This window comes from Neofelis nebulosa, chromosome 1, assembly GCF_028018385.1.
Source record: "Neofelis nebulosa isolate mNeoNeb1 chromosome 1, mNeoNeb1.pri, whole genome shotgun sequence".
NCBI classification, from domain to species: Eukaryota; Metazoa; Chordata; class Mammalia; order Carnivora; family Felidae; genus Neofelis; species Neofelis nebulosa.
In genome coordinates, this window is record NC_080782.1 from 94,966,242 (window position 1) to 94,978,974 (window position 12,733).

At 32.1% G+C, this 12,733-nt stretch overlaps 1 protein-coding gene across 9 annotated transcripts in view; it reads left to right on the forward strand.

The window, feature by feature from the left end:
• SSBP2 (single stranded DNA binding protein 2) overlaps positions 1–12,733 on the forward strand; it is a 304,408-nt gene that overhangs the window by 200,063 nt on the left and 91,612 nt on the right. For 7 of the 9 annotated variants that reach the window (XM_058728082.1, XM_058728011.1, XM_058728019.1 and 4 more), the window contains one exon: positions 11,141–11,230. The exons of the other annotated variants lie outside the window; for them this stretch is intronic. In XM_058728082.1, coding sequence (XP_058584065.1) covers positions 11,141–11,230 — 90 coding nt within the window. The remainder of the gene's footprint in view (positions 1–11,140; positions 11,231–12,733) is intronic. 9 annotated transcript variants of the gene reach the window in all.

Consider the following 12,733-nt stretch of genomic DNA (forward strand, 5'->3'; position numbering starts at 1 on the left):
GCTGAATGTATACAAATGCTAAAAATGCTGTCATAGATATCCCCATTACATTTTATTAAAAAAAATTTGTTTAATGCTTATTTTTGAAAGGGAGACAGAGTGTGAATGAGAGAGGGGCAGAGAGAGAGGGAGGCACAGAATCCGAAGTGGGCTCCAGGCTCTGAGCTGTCAGCACAGAGCCTGACGTGGGGCTCGAACTCACAAACCATGAGATCATGACCTGACCCAAAGTCAGATGCTTAACCAACTGAGACGCCCAGGTGCCCCTTTATTTTATTTTTAAACAAAAATTTTATATACTATTTGTATGTTTTCCTAGTTAATTCATAGTTATCATTTTGGGAGTAGTCACACCAAGTTCAAAATTTTGTGTCACAAAGAATCCGTGAGTCTTAAAACAGCTCCAAGCACAGTGAGCACCTAATATTTGGGTTACATATATAGATAGAAAGATATCACCTTGAACTTAATTGTCTCAAAACAGATCTCTTATGTGAGCTCTTTTTCCTTATAATCTACCCTTTCTAATAAAGCTGAATATAGAATTCAAGGAACAAGATCTCTGACCCATGGTTGATCTTGTGAAAATTAACAACTAAATTAAAGGCTGCCTCCTGAAAGTTTCCTTTAGGAATAAAATCATTTTTGTGTTTATCAGGATCCTTCTGCATTTCTCTTGCACTTAAAAACATTTTTTAGCACCAGTAGGTAATTCTCTTCTGTTGCCTATCCATGCTTCTTGGCCTTCATATGAAAAAGTTAGCTTTTTGTCGAAATTACCAGGCAGTCAGAGCACTCTTTTTCTTCTGTATGGCAAACACCAGCTATAATATTTATATCACCAACTCTTCATCACTTTCTATATTTCTAGGTGTCAGGGTCTCACTGAAGTTTGGTTTTTGTTACTTGATTTTGCTTTTAATGCTATTTCTGAGTCTGTCCCTCTTTTGGAAGCCCAAGAAATTATAATACTATTCTTTGGATAATTAAGGTTTTGCAAAAGCAACAAATAAAATATCTTTATAATTTAAAAACAGTCAGTGATCTTGGTTCTCCAGACTCTATGAGGGTGACTGAGGAAGGTAGACTGGGGTAGAACATATAGTGCTAAGTATGAACTTGTGTAATCAATGTAAACAAATGCCCAGTAATAATGTAAGTGATTTTAAGATTATAGCTAGGATCTAACTTTACAAAACAGAAAAACTTTTTCTTTGTAGTCTCAAATTTAAAATATTTTATATTTTATTTTACTGAAATAAGACTTCATGTTTAAGTTAGAAATATCTACCTGTTATTTAACCTTAAATTTTAGGGATTAGGTTTGTTTTAAGTAAAGTTATTACCATTTGGTCCTTTTTTTTAAAAAAAGTTTATTTTCTTTTGAGAGAGAGAGTGTGTGTGGATAGGAGAGGGGCATAGGAGAAAATCCTAAGCAGGCTCTGTCTAAGGGGAGACAGAACCACATGTGGGCTCAGTCTCACAAACCATGAGCTCATGACCTGAGCAGAAATCAAGAGTTGGATGCTTAACTGACTGAGCCATCCAGGCACTCAGCACTTGGTCCTATTATATAGCTATTGACAAAACTGGCAGTGTGTATATTTAACATATAAAAATTTTTTATGTTATAAATAGAAATAATATGACATTTCAGAAAGTTTGTAGGAATTTTATTCAAATATCACTTATATAATTCTAACAGTTAACTTTATGCATCCACCCACAGTATATCATGGGTTATTTTTTATCATTTGCGTAATTATAGTCATGCTATACTCAATTCTGTATTTGGCAGGTTTAACATAGCATTATATCATAAACAAATTCCTATGTTTCCCAAATAATTCCACTTGTAACCATTATTTTTAATAATTGAATCATGTTTCATCGCTTAGATGTACTACAATTTATTTAAGCATTACATTATTGCTGAATTTTTAGGTTACTTTGAATATTTCTTACTATAAATATATGACCATGAATGTATTTTATGCATACTATTTTTCTCATAGTTCAGAATTTAAAATTGAATAGTATCTGAAAGGAAGGATCACTTAGTCAAAATTTATTAATTTTTTATGGCACATGATATATAAACGTAAAGTGCTTTCTATAAGTGTACCAGTTTTCCATGCCACCAATAACTTGTGAAAATCCTTTCCTGGCAAGATTCCTCAACATATTTCCTTAGTTATTAATAATACCTTAACTGTTTACTTAGTAACTAATGACATTTGCAAAGAATGACCCTTTGAGGTTTGTCGGATCTTAAACCTGTTAACTGAAATGATTTCCCAACTTTCTAGCATTAGAAAAGAATAACCCAGGTAAATGATCACTGAAAAAGTTCACATAATTCTAGGCAAGTAACTTAGAAATAGAGTACCTAGATATGGAATTGAAACATTTGGGAATTATAAAAATCAAGAAAACATCCTCAAAATACCTGGAAGAGAAAAATAGATTACATCCCTAGGAACAAAAATCTGGACAGTATCAGACTTTTGCAACCCTATTCAGACAACAGTGGTATCTGTAGTTTTGATGAGAGTCAGCAAAGACATTTGCATATATAAGGATTTGGAAAATAATATTTATATATCCTCTAGTCACCCTTGAAATGTATAAGAATTAAAACTCATGAGTAGCAAATGTTTTGTTATTTTTAAGAGACTGATAGGGAAAACAATAGATAAAATTGGAGTTCTTTATTTTTAATGCTGAAAGTATGGTTGCAAAACTGAATGTAGAGGTCAAAAATTATTAGTGAAAAAAGAGGTGATGGAAACAAAAAGTTTATGCCTAAGACTCCAAGTGTTTATAACAAGAATTAGAAAGTGGAAGAGGGAGATGTAGAATAGGAAGATAAGCTAACTTCATTTTTCACTGAGAAAGGTAAATGATACTGTTTGTCTTAACTTTAATACCTTGAAAGCTTAGGATAAAGAGAATTTGTGGGGTTTTTAAAAATTTTATTTTAAAGGACATCTCATTAGATTCATATTACAGGGCTTTTCTTGCTCATGAGTGAGAAAATATAGCATAAAATTTAAAAATAAATGGATAGGAAATTTAAACACATAAAAAAAAACTTACAACATTAATTTCAGACAAAGTAGACTCAAGGCAATGATTATTAAACGTGAAAAATAAGTGAGAAATGGACAAACAACAATTGTAGGGTATTATATATATTTGAACGGGCAAGGGGACAAAAAATAGAGACAATATAAGGATATTATGCAAATGGATAATAATGTAGACTATGGATATTTTATTAAATATCCATGGGAAATTATGAAAATTGATCATTGGTTAGACCACAAAAAACTGTTCAACAATATCCTAAATATAAAAATTGTATAGTACATCTTACCTAGACATAGTTGGGAAAGCTAGACATTAAAAACAAAAATAAAGCCTCAAATTAAATAAAGCCTATAAATTAAAATATATCTTTGCTTACATCTATAAGATTTGATGTTGGTGTTCTCATTTTTTTTCTAAATCATCTAATCAGTATAATTTTGGTTTCCAGTTATATCCAGTAACTGTTTAGGAAATCAAAATTATACTGATTAGATGATTTAGGGAGAAAATCATAAGCATCAACATCAAACCTTACACATTTAATCAAAGGTAAATTCAGAGCCAAACTTTATAGTTTTATATTCTTTGCATTTAAAAAAAAAAAGAAAAAATTAGTTACTAATTTAATTGAGAAGTTTGAAAATAATAAAGCCTAAAAAAAAGGCATGAAAATAGAGATAATAAAAGAACAAAAGAAGTTAACAAATTAATAAAACAGAAAAAGAAGTAAGCAGTTTCTGGCAAAGATAATGATGATAATGCTAATTCAGTTTAGGAGAGAGAAAATGAATCCTCATCATCTGTTTTAGAGCCAACAGTTCAGTAAGACAGTCCATGGCAGGTGAAATCCACTCCACAAAGTCATCCAGACACTGAGGTTAGTGGCACTCTGCCATTGTACAGGGCATTGTTTTTGTCAGCGTGACAGCAATTAGATCTCTAATTAAAAATAAGTAGGATGGAGCGCCTGACTGACTCATTTGGTAGAGCATGTGACTATCGATCTGGGGTTTAAGTTCAAATCCCACATTGGGTGTAAAGATTACTTAAAAATAAAATCTTAAAAAAATAGAAGTAGAATGTGTTCCAAACTACTTAAGACCAAGGTCTGGATGTGGCACATACCTCTCCTGCTCACATTCAATTAGTAAGAACCTTAATTCTTGGTGAGAATAAGGGAAACAGAAGTATGATGTAGTTGGGCTGCTGCATGATTGGCTACATTTCTAATACCATGGAAAACGGAGAAAACAGATGTTTGTTGTCTGCTAGCAATCTCTCTCACAGCTGCTACAGAGGACTTTTTGTAAGTATGTGAAAGTAGTGTGTATGTGGATAAAATTAATAATCTCAATGCAATGAAGTGTTCTGAGAAAAATGTAAATGAACAGAATTGAAGCAAATAGAAGTTTTAGAAAATATAAAAAGAATAATGACCATAATTATTTCCAAAATTGCCTTTGTATTCAGGCAGTTTTACTGCTGAATATGTTTTTAACTTTCAAAAAGCAGATAAACACCATACTATAAAACTTCTCCAGAGCATTATAAAAGATAGTTTGCCATCCAGTTCATTTTGAGAAAGTAGAATAATCTGGATGTTCAAGTTTGAAAAATATAATACAGCAAGGAACATTCTCAACCTGTCTCATTTAGAATATAGATATAAAGATCCTGAATAAAATATTGGCAAATATAATTCATTAGCCTTATTAAAAGAAGGATCACCCATGATGATCATGCATGGCTTATCTCAGAAATATGATGATGCTTTAAGAAAACTATCAATATATGATTACTTATATCATGCTTCCCACAAAAACAAAACAAAAAAAATATCAAATATAAAAAGGCAAAGCATCTTTTTTTTAATTTCTGACTTCTTTAAAAATTGTTTTTAGAATACTAGGCATAGAAAGATTTCTTAGTATAATAAAGGATATGTTTTCAATCAACAGTCAAATATTTGACCGTGCTTTGCATTAAAATTCTGAAGACAAGATACCAATTATAACCATTTTATTTTTTTATTTTTTTATTTTTTTATATTTTTTATTTTATTTATTTATTTTTTTTTTCAACGTTTATTTTATTTTTTGGGACAGAGAGAGACAGAGCATGAATGGGGGAGGGACAGAGAGCAAGGGAGACACAGAATCGGAAACAGGCTCCAGGCTCTGAGCCATCAGCCCAGAGCCTGACGCGGGGCTCGAACTCACGGACCGTGAGATCGTGACCTGGCTGAAGTCCGACGCTTAACCGACTGCGCCACCCAGGCGCCCCAATTATAACCATTTTAAATGTTTCTCAAAAAAACTCCCGCATATGGCTTAAAAATAGTACAGATAGCTTAATAGTAAAAGTCAACAACTCCCTGACCAATCTCTTCCTACTCACGCCTCCTTTTTTTTTTTTTTAAGTATTGTTTTCATTTTAGGGACTCTTTTTTTTTTTTAAGTTTATATATTTTTGAGAGAGAGAGAGAGAACGAACACAAGTTGGGGAGGGACAGAGAGAGAGGGGGATACAGAATCTGAAGCAGGCTCCAGACTCTCAGTGGTCAACGCAGAGCCTGATGTGGGGCTTGAACCCATCAGCTGTGAGATCATGACCTGAGCTGAAGTCGGTGGCTTAACCAACTGAGCCACCCAGGCGTAACTACTCACTGTTTCCTTTAATCATCTTTCCAATTTCTAATAATTTTGTCACTAGTTTAGTTCTTATGTCATTACCTTAATAATTTTTCATATATTTAAATATTTTTTCTATTGTACCAAATACAGACTTCATATTTTGATTCCCTGATAGGCAACTGATTCTCTAACATCCTTATTAAATAAAACTATTAGTTATTTAATCTTGATAAATGCTAACTAATTTAGTAATCAATTATATCCTAATTTTATTTTTAAACAAAATTTTATTATATGCCTGTTGTGAAACCTCCATATCAAACTATATATAACTTTTTTTTTTCCTACCAGAGGCCACTAATGATAATAACTAAGATTAAAATAAGAAGTCTTTTGGCTTTAATTTCAGATTTTTATTTAAGAAGATAAAATATAAAATAACAGTATATCTCTCTATTCTCTAAATTCAGAAATAGGGAGTTAAAGAGAGAACAAAAATATTTTTTAAGTGCAGTTATACAACAGCATTTAAGAGAAAGCGGAAAATGGGAAATGGTGCTGGACATATATACAAGGGAAAAATAAACACCACAAAAAGAAGAAGGAAGGGGCACAAATTGACTTATGCCTTCTTAAAGGGTAGAATGATATAAGTATAGGAAGTCCAAGAGAGGAAAGTGGCCACACAGACTTAAACAAAGATAAATATATAATAACATGTAAAGATTTCATGGTAACTCTTTAAAGTTCATTTTTGTATGTCCTTGGGAAAGCAAGTAATTCCCCAAATTTAATACATTGGATACATAAAAAGTAGGTACAATTATATTAGTGATTTGGGAAAATATAAAAGGAAAAGTAAAGTTGTCACTTTCAAAAAAACCTTTGAAATTTAAGTCCTGTGACAAAATAAATGATTTAAGAGCAGTTAGAAAATATCTGGAAGTATATACTGAAAGCATATAAATAATCCAGTGAAGAGACAAAACACTTTTAATGATGATTTTTTTCACATTTGCCCTTAGTCTTATGTATTTAGTTTAGTAAAAAGAAATATTTTAAAACCATAATATTTTCATGTTTTTCTTTTTATGAGAGAGAGAAAATAAAAAGTCGAACCTAAATAATCATGCATATATTATATAATAAAGGATTTTCCATGTTATTCTAATGGGAATTCACACAAACCCAGTGAAACTAATACTTTCTAGTAGTTCTTAATATAGTTAAACTACTTGCACTTTTTCTGTGATTTAGTCACAACTGTCAAGAATAATACATACTTTATCAGTTAGAGCCAACAACTTTCTGTGGATCCTCAAGTCAAGAGATAAATTTTTTTTTTTAATTTTTAAATTTATTTTTGAAAGACAGAGTGCAAGTTGGGGAGGGGTAGAGAGAGAGAAAGAGGGAGACACAGAATTGAAAGCACACTCCAGGCTCTGAGCTATCAGCACAGGGCCAACATGAGGCTCAAACCCTCGAACTGTGAGATCATAAACTGAGCAGAAGTTGGCGCTTAATCTACTGAGCCACCCAGGTGCCCCAAGAGAGATAAATTTCTTACAAGTTGGAAGTAAACTTGAAATAAGTCTCAGAAATTGCATCAATGAAATGAAGAAATTTTGTATTTCTTTCTTCTACATAAATTACTAATTCTCAAAACTTGATTCTCATTTTGCTTACACTTTAAAAGCATATATTATTTATATTGCTATAAGTGAGCAAGTTAAGCAATTTGAGAAATATACTCTTTCACAATGCTTGAAGTGCCACTTAGTGTGTGTACCTCTAGTATTTATTATCAGATTAGTATTTGTTAATGATTTACATGGTGTACCAAATGGTACTCTAAGCTTGAGTCCACACAGTACAATAAACAGTGAATTATCCTTTGTCAATAAATCCCAGAAGACTGGATGCATAATTTAGCTCAAAAATGTGGTCCACAGAGTGAAGTTTGGGCTGAAATGCTCTGAACTAGTGCTTTCTATGAGGTAAACAAACTGGGTAATTATTAAGATTCTGTTCACATCACTTTGTATCCTTAAGCCAAGGATAGAAATTACTATCACACCAGAAAATGAAATCATGCTCTATACTATAAATCATCTACCTATAAAACTCTTCTGTTTTCACGACACTTCTATTATTACGCCCAAAGTATGATTATTTTTTTTTCAAAGTATGATTATTAAGAAAGAAAAAATTCCACAAAATTCTTGTGCCACTGTAAGGGAATAGGTACAAATGAAGAATTTGCACATCTTGAAATGTGGGAAGGCATCCTCAACAACAAAGCAAGAGTCATATTTAAATAAGTTGACGGGGCACCTGGGTGGCTCAGTGGGTTAAGCATCCAACTTTGGTTCAGGTCATGATCTTGCGGTTTGTGAGTGCGAGCCCTGTGTTGGGCTCTATGCTGACAACTCAGAGCCTGGAGTATGCTTAGGAATCAGTGACTCCCTCTCTCTCTGCCCCTCTCCCACCCAAGCTCTGTCTCTCTCTGTCTCTCAACAAATAAATAAATGTTTAAGTAAAAATTTTAAAAAAAATAAGTCACCATAACATGATCCATTCGTTTATGTGATTTATTCATTCATTCCTAAATATTCTATTTATTTTTTTAAGTGCTTATTTATTTTTGAGAGTGAGAGAGCACAAGCAGAGGAATGCAGAGAGAGTGATTGAGAAAAAGACACAGAATTTGAAGGCTCCAGGCTCCATGCTGTCGGTGCAGAGCCTGATAAGGCACTTGAACCCACCAACTGTGAGATCATGACCTGAGCTGAAGTCTGACACTTAACTGAGGAATCATCCAGGTCCCCCACCCCAACTATTCTATTTAAATTTATAATCCCTATCCCTTTATTGGGAATTCCCTATTCCTTGCTCTTTTTTTTTTCTACATAGCACTCACCATTATCTTTTTTCTTTCACTAGAATGTTAACTTCCAAATAGCAAGGATTTTTTTTTCCCTATAGCGTTAACTGCTGTGTTGCAGAACTTAAAAGACTTCTTGGCAATTTATATTTTGACTGAATTTATTCTATAATTTTGAAGTCATAAAATGAAAACTCAAAAGGCATTTTAAAGATTTAATTTGCTTAAATCTTCATCTGAATCATGTATTTTGTTTCACTTTTAAATAATAGCTGAAAAAAAAAACCAAAAGGGAACACATATAATGCAGAACATAGAAGGAAAAAAAACCTAGCATATTATATGCCCTTAAACAATATAGTCCCCAAAAAGAAAACAAATAAAGGAGCCAACGATGACCCAGTATTTTTACTTGTTGAATTTTAATTTAGATGCAGACAAACTTTTTCTTTTCCTTAAGGGAGGCAAAAGCTTCTTTTATGTACTTTCTAAGCAATTAGAACTGAGGGGAAAATAGCATCTTTGAATTACACTAAGACGTTGCAGTAACCCATTGAATTCTATTTTGTTTTTTGTAAACCTGCTCAAAGTTGTAATACACAACTACAGTAGTATTTTTTCTATATAATGTAGTATATTTTTTCTATAAAAATATAGGTGAGAATAGTTTACAAACTTGTCTCAAAAATATTTCTCTTCTGCAATTAATTAGAACAATAGTGACATCTTATCTCTAGCTCTTAGTACTGACAGCAATTTGCCCATGACAGTAATTCACTGTCAAAGGATCTAGATCAAATCTTTCTTCCTAGATCAAGCTGTAATCATATATTTTTTTTTAATTTTTAAAAAAAATTTTTTAATGTTTATTTTTGAGACAGAGAGAGACAGAGCATGAATGGGGGAGGGGCAGAGAGAGAGGGAGACATTGAATCGGAAGCACGCTCCAGGCTCTGAGCCATCAGCCCAGAGCCTGACGCGGGGCTCGAACTCACGAACCGTGAGATCGTGACCTGAGCCGAAGTCGGACGCTCAACCGACTGAGCCACCCAGGCGCCCCAAGTAATCATATATATTTAAACTGTCACTGTAACATTGTATATTAAAATTTTACACCAGTTTAGTTAAATGAAAAAAAAAAGATTTGCCTTTCATTTTTTAAAAATATGAATGTTGATACATAAAGCAAAATAGAACACTATCTGTCAAATAGTGGGTATTTAATGTACATTAATGAAATTGCATGCTTTTGCTTAAAATAGAATAACAGATAAATGTTTCATCTTAATATCTAAGATATATTATTTCTCCTTTTATACTTATCTGCTTTATCAGAAGCTTAGAATTTTGGCATTCATAGGTAAGCAACATTTTAGATAACCACATTTAAATCTACATTTTCTCAGGAAACACTCAAATCATTGGCCTTCATTATTAATAACTACTAGTATTATAGAATAAACACGTGTTAGTATTTTTACAAATTTATATACCAGGAAATGTAGGCTATAAATATATTGATATTGCATCTTCTAATGGAATATTAATGCATGAATGACTACCCTGATGTAGAGGCAAGGACAGTGGGACAGATATACTAGATCCATTATTTGTTTTGAGTTCTTTCATAGCAGAACTGTTGGATTCATACGGATCTTTCTTCAGCACATTTCTGATCTCTTGACTGTTCTTAGGATTTATAATATGTCTAACCAGGTAGAGGAATGAAAACCCATGATTATAGAATAGTGATATGTATTACTGTTCTGTGTAAGAATTAAATCTAAAACCTATATTTAATTACAAAGAGTCTAACTCAAAATTTTTCATTCTCCTATTTCATGAAGCTCTAGTGTGCCATGAAATAATTTGTAAGTGAAGTAGACTGAGTTTTTCAATCGTTTTTTTTTTCATAATCTGTTTATATGAGACTAATCTCTCTAAATCGAATTCTTTTCTTTTATTCAGTCTCCTAATTACTTTTTCATCCTCACCACTTTGTTTTTGCTAACAATTCTATTTTGGCTGCCAGTTATAGCATATCAGAAATTGAATAATGTGTTACCACCTATAAGCAGAAAATTAATTGTATTTGTCTGTGACAAAGCAAAGCGTAATCTTAAAAAAGTTCTTTTTTCCAACTTCTGTAACCACCATTTTCATACTTACTACCGACATATTTCCATATTTGTTATTAATGTTGTCATTTCAGATGCCTGTGCCTTAAATAAAGCATTTACTTAAACTTTTATCTTTTTGTCATATTATTATTTGCCTTCTATATATCATTGAAAGATACCATCTTCTTCAAATCCTGTGATTTCAGAAAGTTTTAAAACACTTGTTTAAACCAAATAACTTAGTCATATATAAACTAACTGTTGTATCTTTGTTTACCTCTGGAGTGGGGGAAATTACTAATATTTATTCCTGGGAATGAAAGCTTCCCTTCCTACAATCTGTTATCGTTAGTCTGGTTTTGTGCCTTCGTTGTAATGATATAGGTTTGTTTCTCCTTTATTCTTTGCAGAGTGCTGCAGCAGCTCCCAGCCCAGTGCTAGGAAACATTCCCCCAGGAGATGGCATGCCAGTAGGTCCTGTACCACCAGGGTTCTTTCAGGTACTCAGAGAAACTCTGACGAGGAATGTTAAGGCACAGGAACTCCTGTTTGTTTTTATTGAAAGATATGAAGGAGAATGAGGCTATTTTGATTCTTAAGGTAAACGTAATGTGTGCAGCCAACTCTTGATTGTTCAGAGACCGGTTATTTAGTGTATAGATTAGCCCTTCCTTCCTGTGTTTTTATTTGTTGTCAAATTTTTATTCATTTATTTATTTTGACATTTCCTTGTTCAAGTAAGAAAGAAAGAGAGTGGAAATGCAAACTGGCCCCTTAAGTTAACTGTGGTAAAGATGTGATGGGAAAAGAGGCTGAAGATAAAGTTCTGTAATCATATATAGATTTCAACTACTCCAGCCATCCAGATCTCCACAGACCAAAGATAATCAAGATTTGGCTGTAATTTCAAAATATGGCTAAATCATAACCTTTTCATTTATCAAATTACAGGCTATATCGAGATATTTTGATAATCATCTTTTTGGCTTTTAAGCTAGAATTGTTATTAATATTATTATGTGACATTTTAAAATCAGATTTTTAAAATACAAATGCTAGTATTTTAGAATTTCAACAAGACCACTTATTTTAGCAATGATGATAATGATTTTAGAATTATAATACATCCACGTTTAAATTTTATTTTATTTCAATTTAATTCTAACAGTTTTCTAACACAAACAAGTATAGATTCTGAAGTTTATTATTTTTTTACTACATAGTTAATTTTATAACATCCTTTGAGAAAATTAACAAGAACTTAGGAGTTAAGAACCAGAATTGAAAGGCATTATGGGAATTAGTGTAATGTGCTATATTGTTAATGAATTACATTAGGTACTTACAAACTAATCTGTCACTTTAGTGTTTTTATATTTTCACAGTCCTTGATAGTCATTTGCTACTTAATCCATACCATCATTACATTTCTTATAATCTAGGAGCATATTATAACTCTTGATTAGTAATTAAACAATCTCCATTTAAGATGATAATACTAGCTAACACTTATTAACCACATACTATACGTTATGCTTTGTTCTAAATGTTTTACATATATAAACTCTTAATTCTCACCGTAACCTTAGGTATGAAGTATGTATTATTACTGTTCCTATTGCACAGATGGAAAAACCAAGGCTTGGTAGATAAGTGGCTTGCACAAAGTCAGAAAGTGACAGGGTCAAGATTCAAATCAAGGCTTTGTGGACTTCTGCCACAGAATTTACCTTTTAAAGTTCATAACTGATCATTATTCATAAAATATTTTTAGCTCATTTAATTTTTTTTCCTCATGCTGTCTTTCTTTTGCCAAGGAGGAATTAGAGTTAGTGAGTAAATCAGAAGGGTTTATTTACATATAAGAGTTAATAGAAGCTCTCTAAATGGCACTTTTATTTTATTTTATTTTATTTTATTTTCAATATATGAAGTTTATTGTCAAATTGGTTTCCATATAGCATCCAGTGCTCATCCCAAAAGGTGCCCTCCTCAATACCCAT